Below are 27,434 nucleotides of genomic sequence, written 5' to 3' on the forward strand. Positions count from 1 at the left end.
TAATGAATACCTCAGCAGTGTGCTTTGAGGCTTCATACATTATTGTCTATAAAATGCTTTGAATGGACTTTAATGGAAGACCTCATAAATGTGTAAAAGACTACTATTATCATTTTTTACAAGATTGAGATTTAAGGGATGAAGCAAAAAAAAAATGTTGTGACAATATGATAAATGCCTCTTTTTTACTATTCCTGTATGGAGAGCGGGAAGAGAAACCAAGGTAGACCTGCAAGGCCAATGTAATTAATTAATTTATAACTGGAAAATGCTCTAAAAGAAACACCCACTGCCTTTACAATGAAATTGTAAAAGTGAGGCATTTCTAAAAATGAGCTGATCTGTGGGTTTGTCCTTTGATCCCACTACCTTTAAAGTACACGACAAAATCCAAAGAGATTGTAACCTCTTGGAAAACCTTTTACAGCATCAAACAAGAGCCCTCCTCTGACTTTGAAGATATCCTGCAATCAATTAAGAAGGCCCTAAATGATGTTGGAATGAGTCAGGAGTTTTGCAGAATAACTGGCAGGCTTCCACTTGGAGAGAATCACTGGGAATATGAGAAAACAGGGAAGATTAGCCATCCCCATTAAAGACAACAGCATTAGGAGCTGTTTTCAAAACACCAGAGCTTCTTCTTGCCTAATGCTTTCAAAGCTGCTGTTCTCAGCTAAACAAATGAGTTGTTCTATGTCTTTAATTTTAGTATGGGAAATTCAAAATAAACTTGGAAGAAATTCTTTGAAGTCAAATGCACAAGTCAAAATGTGAAAATTACACCTTGACACAACTGACTCCAGTTTTTTTCCTTGTGAGGTTAGTTAAACCAGCGTAACCTAAACTACTATGGAAGATAAAGGAGAATATTTGAAACCTGTTTTCCCTTGCTTTACACTGATGTAAAAGACTGTGAGAGATGGAAGGCAGCAGTGGTCTGGGCCTTTCTCATGACTTCCCACTGAGGAAACCTTGCTCTCAAGTTGGTCAGTGCCTGACCAATTCCTCCACTGATCTGAAAACCGAAGATAACTTCTCTGTACCTAGTGGACTATCTCTATGCTCCCAGAATGGACTCATCCCTGAAAAGCTACTCACCTACGGTTATTTTCTGAAGCTGAGGAGCTACAAAGTTCTTCATACCTGGCATTCTGAAAAGACAGTGAGTTGCAAACCTTCACATTTGCAAAGAAAAATACCTAGGAGCTGGAAATAAAGTGAGAGCTTCCTCCCTGCCTCCTGGACTCTCTTCCTTTCTTCTTTCCTCCTTCCCCAAAATAAAGCGTCATTTTGCTCTATTCCCATGGAAGTGAGAACCAGATGGGTCCTTGTGGTTTGCTTTCGTTATATTTGAGAATTTTTTTTAATCCACCTTCCTGTAGTATTACTCCCAGTAATAACACCAGGGCTTTAGAAAGACTCCCAGGGTTGCAGCTGGTAAATTTTCAAGCAGAAGCTACGGAGTATTTTCCCCACTACAGTAGATCCTCTTATCTGGTTCATCAATAGAATCCCCTGTACACTAAAATCCAGAGGCAGCAAAATACCCAGGCATGTGCTCAGAGATAAGCTCGTGTTTACATGACTTGGTAGATGAAGACCTGGAGACAAAAGCTGTTATGGAGAAACTGTGATACCATATGGACATTCTCTCAATTGTCACATTTCTTCCAGATCTATATTTGCATTTCAGGCTGAAAGCTGGAGAAGCATGGATTACATACATTTTAACAGCCCTTTTGCTCCCCTGCAGAGCAATGGTAAAATCTATATAAGCCTTAACACCCAGCTCTGAGTCCTACCAAGGGGGAGAGGTCAAAAATGAATGGTGCAGCCTACAGCTGAATGGAAAGTCCTAATTTTTTTTTTTTTTTTTAAAAAAGGAAAGCAAACAGGGTCAACAAATGGGAAAGCTGACCGTTACGGGGAAGCATTTTAATTCTAGTCTGTACAGCAAATGCTCTTCAGCTACATGAAGCAGATAAAAAGAGACTGCAGATTTCAGTAGTGTCCTGTCAAGTAGGTTAGCAAAATAAAGACAGATGGCAAAGGATTATATCTAATTATTTTTCCTAATTCATCTTTTCCTGACCATTCCACTGCACTCAGTCTAACTAGAGATTTACCAGTTTAACTTCCTCTCTATAGCTCACAGTGACAAACTGCATAGTATAGATTTGCAACTTCCCATCATTAGGAATGTTTAATTGGACACAACTGCTTTTCATCAGCTGCTTTTAAATGCTGTTTCTGAACAAAGGATTTTTACAGTGTTCCAACAGTAGAAGTCTAGCTTCATTTTTAAAGCAAACATCCTAAAAAGCCCAGGTCTATCAGAGTGCTTCTGGTGAATGTAGCTGTCCTGCACAGTCAAAGAATTTCAGGCTGGAATCTCTTACCTAGATGTGGGTAATCCCACAGCACTGCCCTAAAGATACCTTACTGGTTTTTTCCTGTGCTCTTTTTTCCTGTGCAGATAAAGAAAGGAAGCCAGGTAGTGCAGCCCTGATAATGCCAAAAGTGCGCAGTCCGTGATTCAGTGCGAGAGGACCTGTTGTGCAGTCATGGCTTCTGTCATTGCCTGCCCGTCTGATTCTGTTCTTCCTCCTTCTCCACTTGATTATTTAAAGTGATTTTTTGAAAATTCCCACTGGTTTTTGATGTCTCTGTTTTCCAATGCCTGGTTTGAGACACATTGAGCCTGATTTTCCGAGGTGTTAATGATCGATAATAGCTCCTTAGGTAGACAATGGGGAACTGACCTATCTAGCACTTCCCTAAGCCTGTAGTATCTTCAGTGAAATGGGGAGAGGTGCATCTAGCATACATCTGTGCTGCCTCTCTGCTTCTCCTAATGGCTTTTACACCTCCCTCTGTATTAACACCTCTCGAAAATTCTGTTTTAGACAGTCCTTTTGTTTTCTGTGCAGTAATCATTCTTCTCTTTGAGTTTCTAAATTTCTCCAGTAAAATTCTGGGAAACCTCAGTTACCTTTCTTCCTATATCTTTCGTCTTAATTTCCTCTCCTCTCTTTTTCTCCACTATCACTTGCTTGCTTTCACCAGAAAAAAAATTGGAAGGCACATATCAGTGACAACAGCACCATCTTTTGTTCTGCAGAGATTATGAAGGCTTCACTCTCATGTTTCTATGAGTCCTTCAAAGATGGGTCTGGTTGAAAAACTTGGAGCTAGAGCTGGATCTGAACTAACTCTTCATGAGGTTCAATATCTGAACAAGTCTGAATGTATGTGGGGAAGTATGGGTATATGAAAGTCTACAAAAACTTCAGCTCTCATAGCACTTATCTCTGTGAGCCACCTTTACATTTGTCTTATTGTCCTTGTAAAAGCTCAGTTGCAAAACTCAGGCTACTTTTGCTTTCCTTCCCTGTGGCTTGACACATTGCCAGTTTCTGATTTTGTTTAATTTTTGTTTATTTGTTTATTTATGACAATTAGTGTTATCCTTATTCTCTACCGATTGTCACTGGGCAGGAAATATGCAGCCCGAATAGATGACAAGATACACACAGACAGGGGATCAGCTTATCAGGCCACATAGAAATCCATAGACCACAGAAGGTCATAAACCATGTGCTGCCTAAAATTTGTGTCACTGTTCCAACAAAGGGATGTTTAGGGTATAAAAGAGGAAAATGAGGTGGGAGTTAGCATGAGAAAAAGCATGAAGCATGAAGTCTTACTTGAAAGTCTAATATATGGACAATCAAGACTGGCAGCATGGGTAGGTCAGTGTGCAAGTCAACGTTTTGGTATTAGATAAGAGGATGGGGAAGGACAGGCTAATGGGTCTGGAAAGGAAAAGGGAGAAGAAGCAGCATATGTTTGATGTAACACAGAAGAGGGAACCAGCAGAGGGACATAAAGGGAGAGGTGGCGAGGTCAAAACAGCAGGCTAAGAAACAGATCTTCGCAACAGCAAGATCTAATTAGGGTAAGATTGCTTTTGTTAAGCCAGGGAAGGGGATGAGAATGTGTTATGATGACAGCCCAGATAGTAATTTTAAGTATGTGGGTAGATAGGAATGGGCCTGTTGGGGAGAAATTCTGCAGACAGAATTCACAAGATACAGGGTTTGCTTGTCTTTCACAATGGAGTCTAGGAATAGAAATGTGGGGCTAGCTACTCAACAGGTAGCTTGTGAGCAGTGATAGCTGGCATACTATAATAACAGTTGATATACTGTTACTGTGATTGGGATATAAGCATCAGACTGGAATGCAAGTGTTGAAATTAACACTGAAATGGAACTGGAGAGGACAAACTCCAGGCTCACTGTAAGTGGGTAGTAAGTTCAGCCATGAAAGGAAGGAGGGAGAGAAGATGAAAGCTGGAGGGACAAGCTGAATCTCTTTTTAAAATGGTAAAGATTAAGACATGCTTGCATTTTGATGTGAAACAGCTGGAAGAAAGGTTTAAAGGCGGGGGGGGGGGGGTGAGTGGCAAATGAAATTAGTATGAATCAGGAGAAAACAGCACAGCCACCTTGTGGAAGTGTTGTGACTAGCTTTTCTGGCTGCGTATCAATTATTTCCTCTTCCAGTTTGAACACTTCTGCTTCTATCCTTCTTAGCAAGGGGGTTCAAGAACTTCAGGGCAAACTGACTAAAATGAGGTGACTTTCTGCTTTCCCTTTCTCACCTCTTGTAACTCTCTTTTTCCTTATCCCCTGGCAGGGAGCAAAAGTTTCTCAGTAATAGCCCCTTTCTATTCCTCCACTTCCACCTACCTTGTCCAGCTTATATATGTCTGTACTTGGGTACAAACCTTTAACATAGTATCTGGTACCCTTTTCTCATCTATTCTCTTCACTGCAAGTGCTGTCTTGGAGTGAGATTCATGTACAAGCTATGTGCACTGCCAGGTTTTTTTTTGCACAACAGCACTGAGGAAATCTGGAAGACGATGCGACTATACCTAATTTTCTGGTAAGATTTATTGTATGGAGCACATCTGTGCTCTTCATTTCATTCTCCCATTTTATTGTGGGATAGGCATGTGGTGGGAAATTTTCTGCATGACTCTTTTTCAGAAATCTCCCATCTACTTCTCCTGCCTGCAGTGGGAGAGGAAGGAAAGGGCTGTGTTATGTACCTGCCCCTCCTAGAGATCTTACACTATGCAGACATGCTCCTGTGGACTCCAGCAAGGAAAGAAGACCATGCTGCGGGGTCAGCTAAGCCATCCTCCTTATGAACTGTGCAGAATTACCTGTAAATCTGCAGGTGATAGTATGGGACTGTAAGAGTTTTCATGAGAAGAAAGGTATTTTGTGTGATCCACCATCAACACGAAACTTTTTAAAGACATGTACTTGGCCTGGGCTCTAATAATCTAATGTGGTGCCTCAGTTCAGCAGTGACTTTACGGCAATGGCATGACACATCCTTCCAAAATTCTAAGGGGGGATTTCCAAGACTTATAACTAATTGCCTGTAGTTTATACTGTAGTTTTGTCCATGATCCTTTTCCAATACAACCAACCGCTGGAATGATGATCCATGGATTGCTCCTAGTACAGAACTGCCTGATTGTTTGATCACAGGGGAAAATATTTACATCAGAACAAGTATACGTTTGTCTAAAAGAGTATGCAGTTAAATAAGGTACTGATTTTTTAACTAGGGGTGTGAGGAAGGAAACTCAGTCCTCTTGCATTGATGAATTGGTGTAGCATTGCGGGTCCTGATGAAAACCTATAAGGTACTATTAAGTGTCTAAGTTGTAAAATCAGCCCCAACTTGGTCAGCTAGTTATCATGTGCTGGAAACCCAAACCATCAGCAAAGGTGTTGTCATAAAATTCAGATAAGAATCTGCAATAACATGTGTTTCTCATCTCTGTCCTGCCTCCCATAGGTTCAGTAATAATATTAAATGGCAGAGAGAGACTCTGGTTTAGGGAGAGGAGTGTGTAGTAAGCCCTACATCTGTTACAGGGAGTTGAGGTGTATTGTGTGGCCTGTGAAGAGGACATGTCCAGACCGGCCATTTATTTCAGGGCTGTCCACTATTGTGGTGGACTGATTTTGATGTCTCAGGTAATTCCTCTCAGTCTCATGTTTCTAAAACAGATTCATCTGATTGAGGGAAAATATCTCCTATGGCAGAAATAAAGCAAGCAGCCGCAGGCTGTCCTCTTTAAAAAAACCTGAGCTATTTCAGCCTTTGATCTAGCCCATATGCTGAGGTTGGAGCAAACGGGGACAGGTCAGGGAATACAAAATATCTTCTAAATAGGAGTGTGGAGTATATGAGAAATTGGCAGGTGTGGGATGTTCTGAGTGCTGAGGCTGGTGCAGTGCAGTAGGCCGACGCTGGAAGGGCTTTGGGAGCCTAGAGGAGGCTGCAGCTGGCAGGCTGGGGCCCTGCGGGCAGTGTTGGCTTGGGAAGAAGGCAGGGAAAGGTTGGGATAAGCTTGGAAAGTAGAGAAAACGGAACAGGACATGGTCTTTGGTGAGGTATGGGTATGTGTTGGAAATGTAGAGGTACAAGGCACAAATTTAGGGTCCTAGCATGAGGACACTTAACCAGCGAGGGTGTGAATGCTGTGGCTCTTGCCACTTGAAAACTACAAAATACTGCTCCTTGCTCCTTTTCTCTCTTAATTCCATATCCACCTTTCTGATTTTAGGGGGGTTTTGTTGTTGTTGTCTTTCCACATCTTGTTCCACTCAGAAGCTCCCAAGCCTGATCTCCCATGGACTTAATTTCTCAGTTACTTCTTCTTGTCTGATAAGATGATCTGCAGTGAAACAGTTCAAATTTAAATGCTGATGTTTAACTTGATGTAATAAGACTTTAGATTCGGCGCCCCACTGTGATAAAAATAAAGGCAAGGCAGAATTCAGACAATAATGGAGAAATGGCACGGCACCTAGTATTTTATTCCATTTTGATTACTACTTGCTGCGCAGACCTTTAACGCTTCATTTAGTTAAGTCTTACAGGTGCCTGCAAGGGAAGAGTAAGATGGTAATAAAGAAGGGATACCCTGCTTGGCACTTTTTCAAGCCTGATAAAAGAAGCACCCACAATTCATCAGGCTGCATGCTGTAAGTAAGAAATGGAAGAATTACTAAAGACAATGGAAAAGAAAACAAAATGTATTGTGGCATGAAGGAGATTTCAACTGTAAGCATTCTATTTACTCACACACAATATACTCATTCCTCTGAAAAATGTTTTTGTGTCTGTGAAACAAAGTACTAGGTTTTACTTTACATTTAAGTAAATGTATCTGAAGTTTTCTTGAGTTTTTTCTGTATTTTGTATGTAATGGAACACATGCAGAGTGGTAAGGCATACGGAAACCATGTTAGCTAGCGGGTTTAAAATAATTCCTTTCCACCTTCTTTTTCTAGAATATATCACATATATAGTCACACTACATGTCCAGTTCTAATAAGAAGCTTTTGCAATCAGTAGACTCTCAAAGATAACAAATTTCCAAAAAAGTTTGGGGAAAATAGACAGCTAGGAAAAGGAGAGACTGTACTCATGTGCTGTGGAGAGAATGATCAAGTGGGAGCCAACACTGAAAACTTTAAAGAAGTCTTTTTTTCTTCCTTAGACGCTTAAGCAACTACGGTTTAGCCAAAGTAGCTGCCACACCCACTGGAAACTGTGTTGTACCCGTGCTGCTGCACAGGGAATTTGCTGTCCATTGCTTTTGTGGAAACAGAAGGTTCCAAGTGTGTCTTTTCCTATGACCCTGTCTTCTAGGAGAGGGGTTTGCCACCATTTTTGATGTGCCAATCCCTAAATTCTTTCAAGGGAATTGTAATCTTGTACAGTGAATTTACACGTACTGGAAATCAGCTTGCTTTTCTTAGTTACGCTTTGGCGGCACCAGTACATTAACCTGCTTGGGAGTCGTTCTCTGGCCCCAGTGCCAGCAGCCTGCACCCTTGTGTCAAGCCACCAGCAGGGCACCAGCGCCCAGGAACGCCTCCGGTCTCTTTCTGAGGCAGACGCAGGGCCCTCGGGCAGACTTCTGGGATGCTGTGATGACAACGTAGACTCTTCTCAACGACTTCTATTGGCATAAATGTCAACAGGCATGACAAATGAAAAAACCCGAGCGTGTTGTGTTATTGCATAGCGCTGAGGGATATGGTGTGGTGCAGAATGTGTTAGGTTAATGGTTGGACTAGATAATCTTCAAGGTCTTTTCCAACCTAGACGATTCTGTGATCTTGCGTTGTGACGTGTGAAGTGTAGTAGAGTTTCCAAGGCACACAGTGAAGGAACTTCACCCCCTCCAATGTAGCGCTGACGCCTGGGATGTCTCTGCCAGGCCCTCCCGCGCTCAGCCCCCGAGAACACGCAGGGGGTCAGGCCTTGCCTCGCCGCCGAGACAGCGGGAAACACGCGTGCGGACCCACGGCGCCGCGCAGGCCCGGGGGGTGGGTGCGGGGGGGTGTGCACGGCACCCGCCACCCCAGAAACCAGCGCTTCCAGGCGCCTGCTCCCCGCCCCGGCGCCACCGCCACAAAGCTCGCGCGACTTCTGCGACCGACCCGCGGGATCTGCCCGTCCCTGAGCTGCTGGCACCCCTCGGCGGGCCCCGGCGGGAGGACGAAGAGGAGAAGGAGGAAGAGGCGGTGGCCGCCTCGCCTCGCCTCCCACCGCCCCTCAGCGCCGCGCAGGGGGCCGAGGCGCCGCCGTTGGCGGGCGCCGGCCGGCCGGGCCCCGCCCGCCCCCGCCCGCGCAGGCGCGCCGGTGCCCGCTGCCCCCCGCAGGATGGAGGAGGTGCTGGCCGACGCGCTGCTGGCCGGCGGCGGGGACCCCTGCGCGCTGCTGCGGGCCGTCTGCGCGCCGCTCTCCGCCGAGCGCGCGGAGGCGCTGCGCCTCCTGCTCCAGCGCCTGGCCGCGGGCGGGCTGCCGCCGCCGCCGCCGGGCCAGGCCGAGGCGCTGCGGAGGGCCGCCTGGGAGGTGGCGCTGGAGCGGTGCCGGCCGCTGCTGCGCGGCGGGGAGGCGGCGGCGGCGGCGGGGGGGGGCTGCGGGGAGCGGGTGCGGGTGGCGCGGGCGGCGCGGGGGGCGCTGCGGCACTGCGTGCAGCTGTGCGGGGCGCCGCTGGCGGCGCGGCTGGCCCGCGACGCCCTGGCGGAGCTAGCGGCGGGCGGCGGGGCGGGGGCGGAGGCGGCGGTGGAGGCGCTGGTGGCGGCGGCGCCGCGGCTGGAGGAGCCGGCGCTGGTGGCGCGGTGCGTGGCGGCGGCGCTGGCGCTGGTGCGGGAGGAGGGCGAGGGCGAGGCGGCGGCGGCGCTGGTGGCCGGGCGACTGCTGCCGGCGCTGGGCGGCAACGGGGCGGCCCTGCGGCCAGTCTGGGAGGGGCTGCTGGGCGCCGGCGGGCCGCCGCGGGCCGGGCGGACGCTGCTGGCGCTGAGCGCTCTGGCCGACGCGCTGCTGCCGGGCGGCCCGCCGGGCCCGGGGCCGGGGCTGGACGCGCGGCTGTGCCCGCGGTTCTGGCGGGTGGTGCAGGAGGGTCTGACCGAGCGGGACGGGCTGTGTCGGAAGCGGGCCCGCTACCTGCTGAAGCGAGCCCTGGACCTCAGCGGCGGGCAGCGCGCCCAGCTGCGCTGCCCCACGGACGGCGGAGACGGTACGGGGCGGCGGGGCGGGGCGGGGGGGGGGCGCGGCGCCGGCCGGGCCGAGCGGCCGGGAGGCAGCCGCCCCCCCTCTGTTGGTGTGTTCTCCCGCTAGAGCCGAGCCTATTCTGGTGGTCTGCTGAGAAGAACGAGAAGCTCCTGCAGTTCTGGGAAACTTACATCTTGATAATGGAAACTTTGGAAGGAAACCAGGTAGGAGCACCGGGAAATCTGTGCTTGTCGTCGTTGTAGGCGATGCCTTACTTCTGGCACGTGTACGTAAATATATTTAATTTTTTGGCAAAATATTTCCAGTTTTGGTGATTGAGGGTATCTTAAGTAAGCATTAACAGGAATATTTTTATTTCGAGTTTCAAATATTTAAAATGCAACGTGTGTAATCCATTTGGAATAAATTCAGACCTCTCCTCTGCCTTTGGAATAATTCTGGTGAAAGCACTGGATTGAACTAAGAAAGAAAAGCCTGGATGGCAGGCTGTTGCAAGACCATGGGTAACCCCGGGTCTTAGTGAAAATGGGGCTATTGCACATAATAGCCTCTTTTCGGTGGAGGGGACTACATCTGTGTGCGCTTGTGGCCTTGCATGGAAATACCGAGTTTGACTCGGCGTCCAGTGTCCTTGGCAGAAAGATTCCTGTTGTCTTGAGGCTTCTGTAGTTGTGTCATATTGTGGCGTTAACTAGTAGTTGTGACTACCTCTTTGTAGGTATTTTATTTGTACGTAATTGTCCTGTAACTAAGAGAAGTAGTATTTACCAAAATGTTTAATTTTAGAGATTGGTGCTCTTCTTACTATAATTTCGGTGAATAGAACGGTTGGTTATTAGGAAGTATTGTTCTTATGATACAGTAGCATGGAAGTATCAGTTTTTCTTTAGTGCTAAACTACTATTGAGTGTTACACACCCAGTGCCGGGATCAGTTGCACAGGCGTTGCGGATTTATTCAAATGCAGTTATATTGTCAATTACTACGTTAACGCTATTGATAGTAAATTCTAGCCCATGAGTGCCAGTTCCTAGGTTTGAGAGATAAGCTGACTACTTATATTGCATCTGATTTGCCTTTCAGATCCATGTCATAAAGCCGGTATTACCAAAACTAAACAGTTTATATGAGCATGCTATTTCAGGGGAAAAAGGTAAGACATAACTTTTTCTGGAATACCTCCTAACTATTAGGCAGTTCAGTCACTTTTTTTTTTTTCTTCTGCTGTTTTAGTCGCAGCTTTTTCTCGTGTTTTGTTTCTCAAACTAGCTGTCTTCTGGATAGCTGTTCCAGTTTTTGTGGGTCTGCTATATGCATAGGTTGCTTGACAGACATGCAGGCAGCACTGCTCTGCTCCAAGAAGAAGAAATTCTATCACTGCTTACTATGTTATCTTGAAATATTTTTTTCTGTCAGCAAGCCCAACTAAACCATCCTTTTCCCCTATGTGTTGCTTTACTTAAGCTAATGTGAAAATAAAACAAAGCCAGAGATTCTTGGGGCGGGTCATATGAGCCAAGTCACCTGCACAACTCTGTAAAAAAGGGAAAAAAAACCCCAACTTGTTGAAAGTGGGAAGAGAAGAAATAAAATGAGTGCTGAGACAGCATTTTGAAGGATGTAATGTCATCTTCTGTATGGCAAAATGGAGCCCATGTAATTGGGTAGTGCAAGATATTAGAGATCTGTAAAGTGGGAAGACTACTAATGTGAAAGTGTTGCAGGTGAATACGGTGTTGGTGTGAGGAGAGTTGCAGGAAAAAGGACGTGGTTTTTGCACTTGTTAGTCATTTTAATTTGTATCTACTAAAATATAGAAGGTAGGTTTTGAAAGCCATGGTATTTTTTTTTTTTTGTATTGGAGATGGAGCAGGGTATCTTTGAAAATCTAATAGCTATAATCGTCTTCTTGTAACATCCTGTGAGTTGATGATGATGATGTTGTCCAGAATGTCAGTATGTTGTGTGTTAGTATGTTCATGTGTTACTGTCATTCCTGTGTCATTTAGAAGAATTTGGTTTTGTAACAGGTTGTTGGTTGTTTCACCCATCATGGCACATGTGCATTTATAAACGAATGTTTGAGAGCGAGAATAAAACATTGACAAAGGAAGGCATTCTTCATTTTCTGGAGCTTTATGAAACAAAGCATCTTCCAAATTCACTTGGTTTTTCGGAGGTAAGGATGTTACTGTTACGTGCCAGAACAAACAGATGTTCTAATTTGTAATAGATCTTAACACTAATTGCCTCAGTAGTGTTGGCATTAGACACGGTCTGTAAAAATATCCTCTTATTTAGGTGTGCAAGTGATAGCACTATTTGTAAGTGGCGTCAAATATATAATTACTTGAAAAATGGCTAGGCTAGAGGGAATGCATTTTTGAGTGCAGTCATTTGTTCCCATATTTCAAACTAATGCTCTCTAATTAAAGTTGGCTCCCAATCTATTGAGATGTGTTATCAGAAGTGAAATTCTCAGAGGGGTGATTGATGCTTCAGATTTTCAGAGCCTCCTGAACCTCTCCAAAAGTATTAATTAATATTAATTGATTGAACAGGGTCTTGGATACACCTGGTCAACAGACTTCAAGTCTGTGCATATTGTTTCCTACTCAAGGATGGATTTTGAAGATCCATTGCTTGATAACCCTGTGAGGAGGTGAACGTCTTTGTATACGAGTGTAATTGGTATATTACTGTATCCTATTAAAAACCACACTCTAAAATATTCTGTATGTGAGAAGAAATACTGTAAGTTTAAAGTTACTAATTTTTTTAAATTAGTATCATATGTAGGTTGACTCCCCAACCAGCCTACACCTTAGTAAGGAATGATCTATATTATACTATTATTTCTTTCTTCTCTCCTTTATAGAAGGAGCGTTGCACTCAGAGGTTAACATTGTTGATTTATACAAATTAAGTCGGCCTATTGATGACTAACTTGAAATCCAGTCAACCTTAAAATACACCCTAAATCTTTCTACCTGTGTTGGCCCCTAGTCCTTCTTTTATTTCCTGTTTAAATATAATTTCTCTGTCTGTTTGCTCAAAGGATTTCTTATTTGCCTGCACCTTTCACAGTGCTCTGTGAAATGTACCTAGTGAAAAAATCGCTTGCTTGTTTATTCTCCTGCTTCGCTTTCTCTTTAGCTTCCTCCCCTTTTTGCTCCTACTGTTTACAATTATCGAGAGTGTTCTCTAATTTCTGACTCTGTCCTTTTAAAGTCAGGTGAAATAAGTCTGGTTAGCCTCTACGTAACAGTGTCTTACAAGTGTACATTTCGCTATTGTTCTTGTTTCCTTTTATCAGTTTATTATTGGACCATTAATGGATGCCCTCTCAGAAAGTTCCCTCTATAGCAGGTAAGCCACTGATTTTTTTTTTTTTTTTTTTTTTTTTCCCAAATGTACTGATTGTTGGAAATGTATTTTAATAATACTGGTTAGCATATGTGGGTAAAATGTTGGATAAAGGAAACCACACTAATAAACAAATGGTGTTGCTAAACTTCCTGACAGGTAAGGAGTTTTTCAGGAAAGGTGGGTGGCTGCAAGTAAGATGAAGTAGGTTCAATTTAATCCTAGTAATAGCAACATAGGGATGCCTCAAGGTCCTGTTTTACACCTGATGTTGAAATATTAATTTGGAAATGAAGTGAGATATGATAAATGAATAACTTAAGTATTTTTTTTTACCTTCTCATATTCTTGCCGCACACAGAAGGGGCTGCTCTGATTGTTGCCAGTTCATAACTGGTTCGAGTGGTTTTTTGATAGTGCCTGATTATCTTTTGGGAAGTGAATACTTTTTCACAGGAGACTATTTGTGGTCGACAGATGACAGTAGCCGCCCTCGGTGAAAATACACAAAGAACAGATAGAAGTTTGAGGAGTTGCAAGTCGCTCTATATTCAGTGTACTGATGGCGTTCAGTCCTTTGGGCTAGTTGCATGGAGAGTACTGAGAGTGGGGAATAAAGTGCCGAGTGCACTTCATATGCTCAGCATTATGCCACATGGCTTGGGTGATTAAGTTAGCAATCTGAAAGTCATTTTAGAACGATGTTGGAGGAGCCTTGACTGGCTGACCTTGTTAGGCAGCTAGAAAAGTTGACACTGTCTCTTCATTCACTTTTTTTGGGGAAAAAATGTGATTGTTGTTCATTAAACTAGTGATCAGTTTGGATTGGGTGACTCTGGATAAAGTGTAGTTGAAATAGGTTGTTTCCTGTAAACAGGAGAAATGTGACCTCTTTGGGCTCTCGTCTCGGTATGCTGCAGTTTGCTGCCGTATGCTTTCCATGGACATACATGTATGGGAAGTCAGAGGTTGAAGCAAGTGCTGAGTGTTTTGGTGTGTATGTTAAGAACTGTGTTGAATCCATGCTTCATAATCTTTCTTAGCTTCTATATTTTTGGTGAAATGTGTTGGCATATGTAGAGGAGGGTACATGTTTGTGTATATCAAGAATATACAAAGATGTTACCATTAATGTCAAGCTGTATGAGAGAGAACTGTAAAATCTCATGACTGATGCTAATCCTTGATAGCCCAGATCCTGAGACTTCTGGTGAGACACAGGTTGTCTCTGTTGGTCTCATGGAGTGCTTCTTGCATCTTTACTTAAAACCTTCTGTGCTGGTCAGTAGTTTTCTTTATACTGACTTTATAATCTTGCTCCCTAGCATGCTTGTGTAGGTAGCTTGTCTTTGCTGTTCTCCAGATCAGGCTGGTTGCATTTCCACTGCGTGCAACTGATCTTGTCCTGTGGGTCCTGGCAACCTGCTCCCTGCAGGCCCATGTCATTCTGTGGGTGTGGGCACGGGGTTGAAAGGACAGTGGGTGTGGGCTCAGTGTAAGATGCTGTCAATTCTGAGTAACTTGACTTGAGGCTATGCTTGAATGCTGGAGTGTGCCACCACCATGTCCTTGTAGGTGGCCAGGAAGAGTGATGCTGTTGTGACTGTCCCCATCCTTTGTGTGTTTGCTGTTGGAATATTGGGATAAGTGGAGGATGCAAACTGATGCACTGCCATCTCTATGGCCTGTTGGAGCAGTCTCTGCAGTGAATTAACCACTGAACTGCACTTTGTTTTTGTTTAGGGGCAATCCTACTTGTAGCTGTTAACATGCCAGTTGTGTATTTGATGTTTTAAAACCCAACAGGACACCAGGTCAGTTAATGGGAGCCTGTCCTCCTTTGGGAATGAGGCTACAGAAGTTTTTGGCTACGTATGTCATGCTTCTTCCAGAGGAAGAAAAAGGTATGTTTCAGTTTCACCTTTATCTTTTTTTAAAATGCAGAAACCAAAGAAAAACTATGGACCCGTTTTCTGTATCTCATGTAAACTTTTGCCACTATTTTTCTACATTGAGAGAAAAAAGAATAGTTCTACTTGTGGCAGTGGAGTTTCAAGAGGAGAGAGAGGTCTTCAGAGGTTTTGAGGGATGCTGCAGTATTAAGCTACAAAATTGTTTTAGGGGCACACTGCAGCAGACTTACTTTTTTTAATGAAAAAAACCCCAAACTAACTCTTAAGTTCTGAAGGTGAACAGCATTTGCAGATTCTTTTTGCTTTGTCAGTGTAGATAATACTGTGCTGAGCAAAATCTTTAGAACTATTCTTTTTTTGTTTGTTTTGGAGGTCTTGGTGTGGGGTTTTTTTGCTTGGGTTGGTTTGGCAGATACGTTAAAAACCTTCAGACTTAAAGTCACAACCTGTGTAGTAGGCATTCAAAAGAGCCAGTCCAAATGCTGAAGCAGAAGCTGAATAAGGATTCTTTTATTGTGAGGTTAGATGGAGGAAGATTTCTGAGATTGTTCCAAATGTTGGTGTTAGTGTAGGCTGAAAAGAAGGAGCAACCTTTGACAGACCAGCATTTAATATCTGGTTTAATTGGATTAAATAAGGGTAGAACCGTCTCTGTTCAGTACCCTGTATCTACAGGTACATATTCTGGTAGGAAATACCTTACATGTTTGTAATGCCTTAGGTGTCCTGTTTCTCTGCCCTGTCTCAAGGCATGTATTTTATCACAAAATGGAGGGTCTGTGTTTAGCAACTCTGAGACTGGGTAACGTGCTTTTACAGATTGTAGCTGTGGTGTCTTGTTGCAGCTTGCTTTGGCTGTGCCAGCATCTATTAATCTGGTTGAATTGCCATGTACTTTGGTCTGCCATCAAACGGACTGAGTAGCAGCTTAGAAAAGGCGTTGTCCAGTGCTTGAAACAATCAGAGTTAAAATTCCCTTACTAGTTATGGTGATTATTGTAGATCACCAAAGCCAAACTCAGGTTTAGTTCTGGTTATCTCCTTATCATATTGCCTTACTGACAGACTTCTTTGGAATGTACTTTCTTCATTGAAATAATGAGGAAATTATAATGTTGTCTTTCATTTAATTTTCAGAAATGATTATAACACTCTTTTGCTGGAGTCCATGTCATTTAAATGCATTGGAGAACAAGAAATCACTCTGTATTGTTTGTTTTGTTTACTTTTAAGGTAGTTTCCTGCTAAAATTTATTCAGAAGATGACAAGTAGGCATTGGTGTGCAGTTCCCATTTTGTTTCTTTCCATGGCTCTGGCATATATCCCTGCGTGTAAAGTACTGGGCACTGAAGGACTTCATGCTTTAAGGTAAAATGTATACCGCATTGTGTTCTTGCAGACTTCTAAAAAAATGCGCTGAACATCTGGAGAGCCAAGACTTAATTCATGTTTGCTACTTCTGGGAGGATGTGATGGTTGTGTATGGGAATGGAAGGTTCTCTCTCCTTTATGTCTAATTCACAGAGGAAAGCAATTTAACAACCAATGTATTTATATCTCTGTGTGACTTAAAAAATGAGTGTCTTGCATTCCAGACCTTTGTCATTGCTTCTTTTTTGGCATCATTTTTCCCATGCTTCCTAACTGATAAATATCAGACTTCTTCCTTTTCTTCTAATTATATTAAAACCTTGTTTAATGGCAGTTGAGTCTATATCAGGGGACGGCCCACAAAACTGAAAACTGAAAGACTTGTGAATAAAAGGCTAGATAAAAGTTCTTGGCATGTGTATTGTCCTTAATCACACTGATGTTTCCTGTCTGCTTTCACTTCCTAGAGCCACTAAATATCAGTCATTACTCCAGTTTAATCAGATTGAGCTTTGAAATAAAATCATAGTGGTGGTTGAAGGAATATTGGATAAAAGTAGTTTACCAAAAAATAAAAAGGGCAAAAAAAAAAGTTAAGACACACCTCTGCTGATAGAAGATTGATGAAGGTTTCTTTTAGTTTTGTGCTAGAGTGAGAATCTGATGGCAAACGTACTTTATTTCTGCATTTGTTACAGACAGAAATGCAAATATTAAATTATCAGTTTGAACTTAGGTGCTCATCAGTATTGTTCCTTTAGTTTTGGTTTTGTTCTGCTCCCCCTGCCCCTAGCCATGCTTTTTATTTTGTCAGGCATATGCTTATCCAAGTTTTAGTATCCTTATTTGAAAGTACATATAGCAGTACTCTTGGTTCTGGATTGAATGCTGTCTGATCAGGCAATGATTGTGTTATACTTAGAGGAATATGTTTGTTAAAAACAATCTAATATATTGAAAATGATTAATAATTAGCAAATGCATGAAAATGTTTAAACTTCATAAGTTTATATGTGTTTTCTAGAGTGCATATTTCTCTTCTTTCCAGAGATGTCCTGAAGTGTACTATGATTACACATCAGATTTTGTTGCGTGGAGCAGCTCAGTGCTATCTTCTTCAAGCAACTATGCATTTGACAGATGTGGTGAGTTTGGTTTTGGTGTGTTTTTGTTCTTCCTGGTATAATAGAAATACACAAACACTTTCATAGGGTAAGCAGTATTCAGAAAAATTGCTAAAATCAACATGGAACAACTGATTTTGCTGAATTTGCATTTTTTTCATGACTACTTAAAAAATTGTGCTATTTAGGTGTGGGTGTGCTTCTTTTAACTTTGGTTTTCGTAAGATGTATTTTTTTCATTACCTTTTATTAATTGATGTTTTCTTGTAGGGTTTTCATATGGTAGTTATGGAATAGTATCCTATTATGATATCCACTGTATAAACTCAGGTTTTAACAGATAGAAACTAATTAGACTTTCCTGAAATAACTAAGAGAATAAAAGAATTCATTACACCAATGATAAAACTACCAATTTTGTTTAAATAGCAAGACCTTAATTATTCAGCAGTCAAAGTATTCATGTTTTGGTTTTCTTATAACATACTCGCTTTCTAGAGGAGTTGACCATCTTCCATGTTGTATGTTATGGCTATAAACTTGTACAGAAATAGTACTTATCAGTGACTTATGTATATTCAATTAAAAGATGTCATCAGTGAGTAGCACTATTCTTCTAGTAATTCATTAACTTTTAGATCCATTTTTAATACTTTGGAAAATTAAATTGTGTTCCTTGGTAAAGATAAGTTGGTCCCAAAGAGACAAAAATCGGTCTGTGTCATGGAAAGGAAAAAGTCAATTTCTTTTTCTGAAACTTTTGCCAGATGACAGCAAACTTCTTGAATTGTTATATAGATGTTATCTGTTTCATATTATGTTGGCAACTATTGTATCTTGATTAATTTCTTCAGGAGAAAGTGTCCCTCCCAGAAGTCTCAAGCTTTCTTCTGTCCCTTAGACCAGAGGAGTCCCTAAGGAGAGATACTATGTTATGGATGGAGGTGAGAACTGAATCTGGTTTCACCAGACATTGTTCACCAAACATTTTTTAATACTTATACTAATCCATGTTTTATTATTGCTACTTTAGTATTTAAATAGTTAGTTACTTTTGCGTGGGTATACTCTGGAATTTCTGGATGTGGAGTCCTGATGGATTTATGTTTCACTTGAAAGCTGTGATGACTTTTTATGTAATGCTATAGAGGTGTTAACATTAACCCTAAACAAATTATTAAGCAGATTCAAAGTGGAAGAATTCTAAGGTGGTTGGAGGTAGGGTAAGGTGGGAGAGGAGAAAAGTAAAGACTTTTTTTTATTCATGCAGAAATTCTCAGTTCTGCAGAAGAAAAAGCTGTTCCTTGAGGCAGAGGTCTTTTTGAACTCCCTCAGAGCTTGTATGCACCATTTCATTGTGTTTCCTGGAGTTCCTCTTGGTGTTGCTGTTGTTGGGTGTGACCATATTGAAATGGAAATCAGAATCAGGTCTTACTCAGACTTTTGGTCCCTGACTACTGGTCCTTTTAAGAGACTTATGTGTGTTCATCACAGTCCTGGTGTTCTGCATCCTTTGCCATGATTGTAGGAACTAAAATTGCTATTAGTAACACTGTACTAGTATCTGTAACCTCTCCCATCAGGGATCCATGCTCACTCCTTTACATGGTTGGTAACTTCATGGAGAGTGCAAAGCAGAGCACCTTATGGAATCCACAGAGTCACAACCTGGGCTTTTCTCTTTTCTTTTATTAACGATGTAACATCCTCAGCTGGAGCTGCTCTTGCTCATTGGATTCTGCAGGCAGTAATTTTTGTATATTATATATATTCTCTTAATGGCTACTTCCCCCTCATTTCCCCTCAACTATCTGTTGTAAAATTTCATTTGATGGAAAAGAACACTATTTGGTAAGTTTGTTCTGTCTTTAGAGGGATAGTTTACTAGTATGGTGCATGTTTTCCCTTTCTTTTAGTTTTGAAATTACTGTCCAAGATAATATGGATCCTGAGACTCTCTGAATTGGCCAGTATATGGGCTAAAAGAAATGTGTAAGAGCTGCCTCTCAATTTCATGTTGTTTGGATGAACCCAGCACTGGCAGAAATAACAGGGTGCTCTCAAAGGGAAAAATGTGCCTAGGGTGTAGAGTGAGATTGTAAATTTTAAATTTCCGCAGGATATATGTCTTTGCAACATGTAAAATGCTGTGAAAAAACAGTTCAAAGAAGAAATAATTTTATATATAGGATGTACTGGAGCCAGCTGAACACATGGCTATAACTTTTGGTTAGTTGTACAGCAATATAATGATAAAATTATTTTTTGCATAGTGTCCTCTAGTTTTACTGTACATCTTATTCCATTCATTTTTGGCATAAAAGTGTAAAAAAATAAAATAAAATGTAGGCCTCACTAGATAACACTTGACTGTGGGAAGCTGTTTTGAGATCAGGAAACTTTTACCAGTCTTGCTTGTTTTTTCTTATATTGGTGCCAGTGTTTTTTTCTTATGTTGGTACTAATGATCTCTCTTTGGGTGCTCTGAATTACTCTCTGGAAGAACATTTTCCTATATTAGAAGGAAATAGTCTGCTAAGCCTCAAGGTAGCTCCAGTGAACACCTGTCACAGTGAGGATTTGTTGATGTAACAGCTTGTGTTTAACAGTGCTTTAGTGTGCTGCTGTTACGTTGTTAATGTCAGTGCACAGCTGGCAGATGTAGTTTAGTAACATACTGGTTTTAATTTAGCTTTGCAGTTGGTTGCAAGTGAATGACAGATGCTTCAGAAAGTCTATAACCTCTGATTTTGAACATCAAGAGACATCATCATTGTGTCAATATGTATGCAGTCTTGTGGGAGATTACCTTAAGACACCAGCATCTGAAAGTAAGTTAAATGCTTATTAATAAAAAAAGATTTTGGAGATAATTTAAACAAAAAATTACAGCAATCCTTTGGATTTTAGAGGAGTTGCTTGTGTACTTATATTGTACCTATTCAAATTGTACCTAATTAAGTTTGAACTTTGTTTTCTAATTCCAGTTTTCCTTCATAAAATACAGTCCTACAGTCCTTAATTGAAAGTTAAGCCTTAATATTCAGTTCTAATGCTGCACTGATGCTTGTCCATTAGATTTCTTTTGTTACTCTTTTGGTGGTGCCTGAAAATGCTGGAGTATGGGAGCAGAGGAAAGCAGAAGGGAATGTGTATAGATACACATTCTGTAGTCTTTCTCAGCAGAGCATTGTAAAATGGCTGAGTGTTTTTATGAAGAGAGATGCTGTATAGTTAGGCATCTTGGCACCTCATTACACACCTTCCTGCGAGGTGATGTTCTTTTGATCTTGGACCACTTGCAGCAGATGAGTTGCCATGCGTTATAACCAAGGAAGGTTCTTTGTACGCTGTATAAATCTACAGATAAATTCTGAAGGGACTCCTTTGTTCACTGCCACATTTTAAATGATTGTAACTTCAGTTTAGAATTTTCTTTCAGATACATTGAAAGGAATGGCAGATTGGTTTTTTTGAATACTTCGTGTGGCATGCATTCATTTGCTACTTCAGTACTGCAATCATAGTGAATTTTATATAGTTTTATAATGTCAAAATTCAAAACTGAATGCTTTTTAAATAGTATACCTATAAGATAAAAAAGCTAGGGCAGAATTTGCTAATGATAAATAGCTTTCAAACTTCCTGCAGCCTGGGAAACTTCACTTGATTGTCTCATTGTTAGAGAAGTTATAAGCAAATTTTGTCTGTGATACTCCAAGGTAAATGCTGTGCTAAAAATTTTGGCAGACCTTCTCTCCTTCCTGAAATGTTTGTTTAGTCCTTGGTCTGTAATATCTGTAATTCCATGGTAAACATCTGTGTTTCACTTCTAAAAAGTGATGTTTGTAATTTCCTGGCTTGATATGAATCTTATCTTATAAGCAGCTCTGTGGAGGAAAAAAAAAAACAGCTGGATATTGTTGCTTGAACCGGACCTTCAAAGTGTGTTTTGTTTTCTAAATTCCCAAATCCCAAAACATATCAGTGAAAAAACCCTAAAACCAGCTTATGTACTACTACTTAGTAAATAATTTTATAAGTACGAAGGTGTAGTCCTGCATAAAAGATTGATGAAAAGAGAAACTTCAGTTAGTTTTTTTAATTTCCTTTTGACAGAATAGTTTCAGTTCTCTATATAACTATTAGCTAGTCAAAATCACAGCTGATATTTCTGACGAAGCATAGTGGAATTATGTTCTTGGTTAACTTCATTTGAATATGCTAATGTATTTTTAAAAGCAGTAGAAAAGTCTGTTGGGAGCTTCTACGTAACACCTAAAGTTGATTTCAGCATAGAGGCCAATGAGATTAGCCTCTTTGAGGCTTAGAGGAAAAGCAATTCTGTTTGAGTTTAGTTTATATCTAGATAAAAGAATGCAAAGAAATTACTAGTAATATTCTTGTTAGCATTAATTGTTATACTACTAATTTATTTTAATAAGTTATAAAACCAAAAGTTTTAAAAATGTATATAAAGTATTTTTTAAATACTGTGGAAACCTTAAAATATCTTTAATCAGGAAAAAATTGCTTTATGCCTGACTGGTTTGAAGCTAAGCTTGTCGCAACAATGATTCTGTTGGCTGCAGATGTGGAGCAGATGAGGAATAAACACAGGTAAGTATGAAGTATCTTATTTTACACTTCTCTCTTTTTCAATCCCTCATTCCTGAAGGATCTGGTAGAAGCCTGATCAAGTCAGGAAGCTGTCTGTTTTTCTCTGTGGACTTTTGGTCAGCCTGATCATTCCTTAGACCTTGTCCAACTGTTGCTGCAAACATACTGGGTAACATTTCTAAAGATACTTGAGTGACTTGGAAACGTGTGTCCTATTTATTTCCATAAGTGACTTCAGCACTTAAGGCAGATACTCAGAAGAAGACTTTCTTTTTAATTTTTGTTTTTGTGTAGTGGAAAAAGCAACATAGAATGGATTGAACTAGAGGCTTTCTTGAACCCTCTTCTGGATGTCTTGATGAAACTTGGCAGTAATGCTTACATACCAACACTGAAAACAGATAAAAGCCTACAGCTTCTCTTGAAGTTATTGCAGACCCGTTCGTTAAAATGTTCCAATACGCAAGATGGTTAGTGATATCTTCAGTATACTGTGTCTTATATTAATTATAGTCTAACTTAAACTAAGGTACTTACTGTTTTAAGGCTATTTTGTCAAATTAATACTAGCCTAGAAGTGGTAAATGTAAAAGTTGACAATCTGGCGTATCTGTAATGAAATTGAGCTGTGGGTCCAGTCTTAGAGGAGCTCTTCTGAAGGTGTCCCAAGGACTGGGAATTGAGAATATGTAAGCCTTCTGAGAAAGCAATTGTCTATTAGGATTAGAATAGCAGTTAGTTAAAATCTGGGGAGTGTGATTGTGTTACAATTATTTATAGGCCTGTTTGCCAAAGTATGGATTCCATAAATCATTTAGACACTTCAGAAAGAAGTTAGTACAGAAAGCCAGTCTAACCTGCTTAGTCGCCACAAGTTCAGCCAGAGCTTTTCCTGAGGGCATAAAGTGGACATACTGTTTTCTGAGTTGACTGGTAGGTGATTTTGTCTCAACTAACACTCTTTAGACTGCAAAAGACAGGATGTCTCTGATTATTTCACAGTATTAGACATGATTTCAGTAGGCATGCTTAACTGACTTGCTTTAGTTTGACCTTGGTTAGAAGAAAGGAGGTAAGAGGTGCCCACTTAAGCACAAGCCTGCTGATCTGACTTTCCATGAGTTTTGGCCCCCCACAGGTTGACCGCTTTAACTTGCAGACCTTTCAGGAGAGTCTGAATTGAGAACTTGGTCAGTTTGTAACCAGAATAGACCTATATTTTTTACCTGAGAGCAGATTAAAATTTGCAGTATTACTTTCATTAATTAGGATGCTGAACTGGAATAAGAGGGATCTTGGTGTTTAGTTTATGCTTCCCCAGATTATTTTTGGATTTTTTTTCAGTATTTTTGTAACATGGAATACAAGAGTAGTTTTGGAGTGGGGGCCACAGATCTAGGCTCTTATGTGAAAAAAGAATAGTTATTTCAGGTTCTGATTCCGGGTTTTATAAGGATGTCTAAATGCAGCCCTGAAGTAGATGCTTACCCCATTTTAAAATGTGCTTTATACATTCCCCCCCTCTCTTGAATTTTAGCTGTTTGACTGAAATATTAAGCACTAATTATGCAGGCTGTTAAAGTTCATATTGTGTGATGGTCTCTGACGGCTGAAGTGGATTCCTTCAAATGAAACTAAACTGGAAGATGGGCCCCAACTGCCAGTGTGCGTTCAGTCTACAGCACGAGGCTACAAGCCTGAAGCAGAACCCTACAAAACGGATGGGAGTGCATGTTAGGTTTTTAGTATCAAGAGTTGAACTCTCTAAATTAAATTTCCTTGTGTGCCTTATTTCCTTATGTGCTTGCAAATGTAGGTGTAATGGGTTGCTCCTGCTTTGGGAGTTTTGATGCCTGACTTGGCATGTTAAGTTCTGCTAATAGAGTTCTTAAGGTATGGCAGGGCTGAGCATCACAGTGTCTCCATCCGTCTGAACACCCCACAGGTACTCCAGTCCAGCTCCTCATCAGTAGAGTCTTCCAAGAGGCTTTCAGAATTGAATTTGTAACATTACGTATTTTTGTGTTAAGTTAAACAAGGATTATTTTCTTTTCTTACATTATTTCCTACAGTGTTTTTGTGCTGCTTCTTCCTGCAGAGGAAAGCCAAGTAATAAATCTTGTTTCTGCACCTGTGAATTGACTGCATTGAGGGGCAGGAAGAGTAATGCTGTACAATACAGAAGTTTTGCTTCTGTGTTGATTAAACGGGAGGTGAAAAGTTGTGTCTGTAAAATGGAAAATAATAAAATGGGAGGGAAGAAGAAGGAATTCTAAGCTTGTAAAACAAATAATAACATTTGGGGAGTGTTTTATTTAATGGGGATAGACATGTCTGAAATGCATGCTGAAATCAGCAGCATTTTTCTACAGGTCTTGCTGTCTGTACTGTTGTTAGACTTCACTATTTTAAACAGTAGGCTTTTGCTGATTATTTTTTTTATAGTGTTACAGAGCCACTGGTAATGAATTGGATTTTATGTCCAGCTTGTTTATCTGAAGAAATTCTGAATTTTAATTGCAGATGTTTTAGTGATTTGAGATTTATGATGAAATGTGATCATAATCTGACATAGTTAAACTGTTTGTTCTAAACAAAATAAGCATTGGAAATGTAGTCCAGTGAGCCATTTTAATAAAGAACATTGAAAGTAAGTACCATATAGATTTGGAACTTCTGGAAATATGTCCCTTTATATTTCTACCTTGTGAAGGTCTTCCATTTGATAATAATTTCATTACATGAAGTGTAACTCAGGGTCAACTCCAGAAAAAAACAGCAGCTGTAACCTCTGGGTATCTCCTAAATACTGAAACTAATGACTGATATTTTTAGAACAAGATGGTCATGCAGAGTATTTTAACTCCATTTTCATATTGATATGTTATTTCTTTGGCTTGCAGCAAGCCCTTACTCTTGAAGCACGATCTGAAGTGTGTTTATAGTTAAATGTTTTACCAGTGACCTACCTCCCTTGTGTAATAAACTTACGTTTTTTTGTTTGTGAAATGATATGCACATGGTATACCTTGTAGTCTAGCCTTTTCTTAGAGAAGGTATTGCATGTGGTGTTACAACCTTGTCTTTTTGTTTACAATGTTAAGCCAGGAAGCTACTTAACCAGAATCTTGCAAGATTACTCTGTATCCAAAGCTGAATTATTTCTAAACAGAAAAAAAAACACAACCCCAACCAAACAAAAACCAGTTTTAACTTCTGTACATATTAGAAATGGATAACTGCATTTTTCTCACATGCAATTAATTGCTGGATATGGAGACTTGTTCTTTATTAAAGAGTAAATTCATTAAGCTCTTTGTGCAGAGGGTTGGGAATAGGATGAAAATGTGCATTAGAAGTTGGAAAACTATGCTTTGGTCTTCTGGTCCTGTGTGGGTTTTGGTTCACTAATTCATGATAAATCTCAGGAAAGAATATCATCTGGTTTGATTTTTTCAGCCCTGTGACTGACACTGCTAAAGAGTACAGAGCTGTTTTAAGGTAGTTTTAGGTATTTGAATACTTACTACTGTATAACTTTGACTCTCTAACTTAATTAAATCTGCACGATAGAATACATTTCTTAAGGAAATTGTATGTTAATACATTATTTTTTTTCTCTTCTCGCAGATAGGGTTTTGTTTTTTATCTGGAAATCTCTCATGATACCAGTGGAGAGTATTCTTGAATTTGTTCTCCGACGACTTACTGCAAATGAATTAAGCACTGTAAGTAATTATTATGAGACATACTTCGGTGTGGTTTTGCTTTTCAGGTTGCTTTACCAGTGTTTCTAATTTTCATATCAAATCTTTGAACACCTAGAAGGTCAATTTGCATAAAAACACTTCTGTTAACTTTTTGTGAATGGACACAGTAAAAATACAGGAAAAAAAAAAAAGGTGTCTTGACAAGTCGTGTTTAGTGTCTGTAGTCCACATTGCTTGTGTCTTCCCAAATCTAAAGAGATTGTATAGTAAGAAATCATGAGTATCACATCATACTGTATTGTCTCTACTAGTACAGTTGTGGACATAAGGTATTTGGAGACTTTTAGTACTCGGCTTCATTAACATCTTTATTGACTATCTTCCTCTGTTTGCTCGTTGCTGTGGCCAGTGTTTAAGTTCATACCACAAAGAAACCTGTGACTTTTTAAGCAAAGTGACTTGATGGTAGAGGTTCTTTACAAATACCCTGTTGAATGTATCAAAGAACTGCAGTACTTTTGAGAGAGAGAGAGAAGGTACGTGTTTCCTTCTCTAAAGAGCTTTCAAGTCATGGATAAATAAAAAGACACAAGACATGTAAAGCAAAACATTTACAGATGTTTCCAGATGGAGAAAGAGCAATTAGAATTTAGTGTTGATGAGGAGAATGGTGTTATTCTTGGAAGAAAACAGATTTGAGAAAGTGGGATTGGTGGAAGCTAAAAAGGAGGCTAATTCTCAAAAGCTCAATGAAATGTGAAGTAGGAACTTTGAAAGCAAGGTACAAATAAATTAGAAGTTCCAAGAAAAGGGCGTGGAGTAAGAGAAAGTGCAAAGTTGTAAGATCTTCACAATTCTTTCAATTCTGTCACCTTTAATTTTGTATCATAAAAGGCAGAAAATCAAAACAGAGATTTAAAGAGAAGATATCAGCTTAAAATAGTTAATTCAGTAGATGGCGTGGATAGACTGTTGGGAAAAAAGGAGAAGACCAGAAAGATTGGAAAGGAAGACGTGACTCTAACAGGGCGATAGACAAAACGTAAAGTGGCGTTCTTAGAATTATTTAATGAATAGTGAGTTTAGAAAAGAAAACCAGTTTAGGCTTCAGGGAGAAAAGTACATGGACAACTGTGCAGAAATGATACTGAACAGAAATCAGATTTGCTTCTTGTGTTTGGGATAGTGAAACACGTCTGTTAGTTGGTGGGGAAAGGAAAGAATGTGTTTCTGCAAGGGTGGAAACTTGGAGAGAAGCATGGGGTTCTTGGGGACTTTCTCAGAAACAGTATGGAAAGTACACATTACAGGGGAAATGCAAAGAAAATAAATCTGATGGTGAACAGTCCCCAAGATGTGAGTGTGATGGAAGATTGATATGAAAAGTGGTCCTGAATCAAAACAAAGGTTAGAGTTGGATCAGGAGAATGGCATCTGAAAGTCAGTGGAAACTCAAAGGTATATTTTCTCTCAAAACTAAAGAAGAAAAAGTTGTTTATTCACACGGTTCCTTGAGTGCATGGCTTTATATGGACATGTGTTTTATGATATGTGAAAAGAAGTTGCAAATACAAGAGGAGAATAAAAAGCAGTAAAACAAGCAAGATACAACCATGAGGTAAAGTGTAGCTGGGGAAGAAGTGCAATGCACACCGTTGTATATGTACAGGGTGCAGTGCTGTGCTATGATCGGATAACTGAGTTG

At 40.7% G+C, this 27,434-nt stretch overlaps 1 protein-coding gene across 1 annotated transcript in view; it reads left to right on the plus strand.

Moving 5' to 3' along the window:
• Positions 1-8,769: 8,769 nt before the first annotated feature.
• Positions 8,770-27,434, plus strand: part of TARBP1 (tRNA guanosine 2 -O-methyltransferase TARBP1) — a 39,454-nt gene continuing 20,789 nt past the window's right edge. Inside the window, exons 1-13 of the mRNA XM_074818454.1 lie at positions 8,770-9,628; positions 9,730-9,827; positions 10,708-10,777; positions 11,655-11,803; positions 12,941-12,993; positions 14,797-14,894; positions 16,137-16,272; positions 17,324-17,420; positions 18,254-18,343; positions 20,092-20,230; positions 21,923-22,019; positions 22,314-22,489; positions 25,650-25,747. Of these exons, the coding sequence (XP_074674555.1) occupies positions 8,770-9,628; positions 9,730-9,827; positions 10,708-10,777; positions 11,655-11,803; positions 12,941-12,993; positions 14,797-14,894; positions 16,137-16,272; positions 17,324-17,420; positions 18,254-18,343; positions 20,092-20,230; positions 21,923-22,019; positions 22,314-22,489; positions 25,650-25,747 (2,160 nt within the window). The remainder of the gene's footprint in view (positions 9,629-9,729; positions 9,828-10,707; positions 10,778-11,654; positions 11,804-12,940; positions 12,994-14,796; positions 14,895-16,136; positions 16,273-17,323; positions 17,421-18,253; positions 18,344-20,091; positions 20,231-21,922; positions 22,020-22,313; positions 22,490-25,649; positions 25,748-27,434) is intronic.

This window comes from Strix aluco, chromosome 3, assembly GCF_031877795.1.
Source record: "Strix aluco isolate bStrAlu1 chromosome 3, bStrAlu1.hap1, whole genome shotgun sequence".
Classification (NCBI taxonomy): Eukaryota; Metazoa; Chordata; class Aves; order Strigiformes; family Strigidae; genus Strix; species Strix aluco.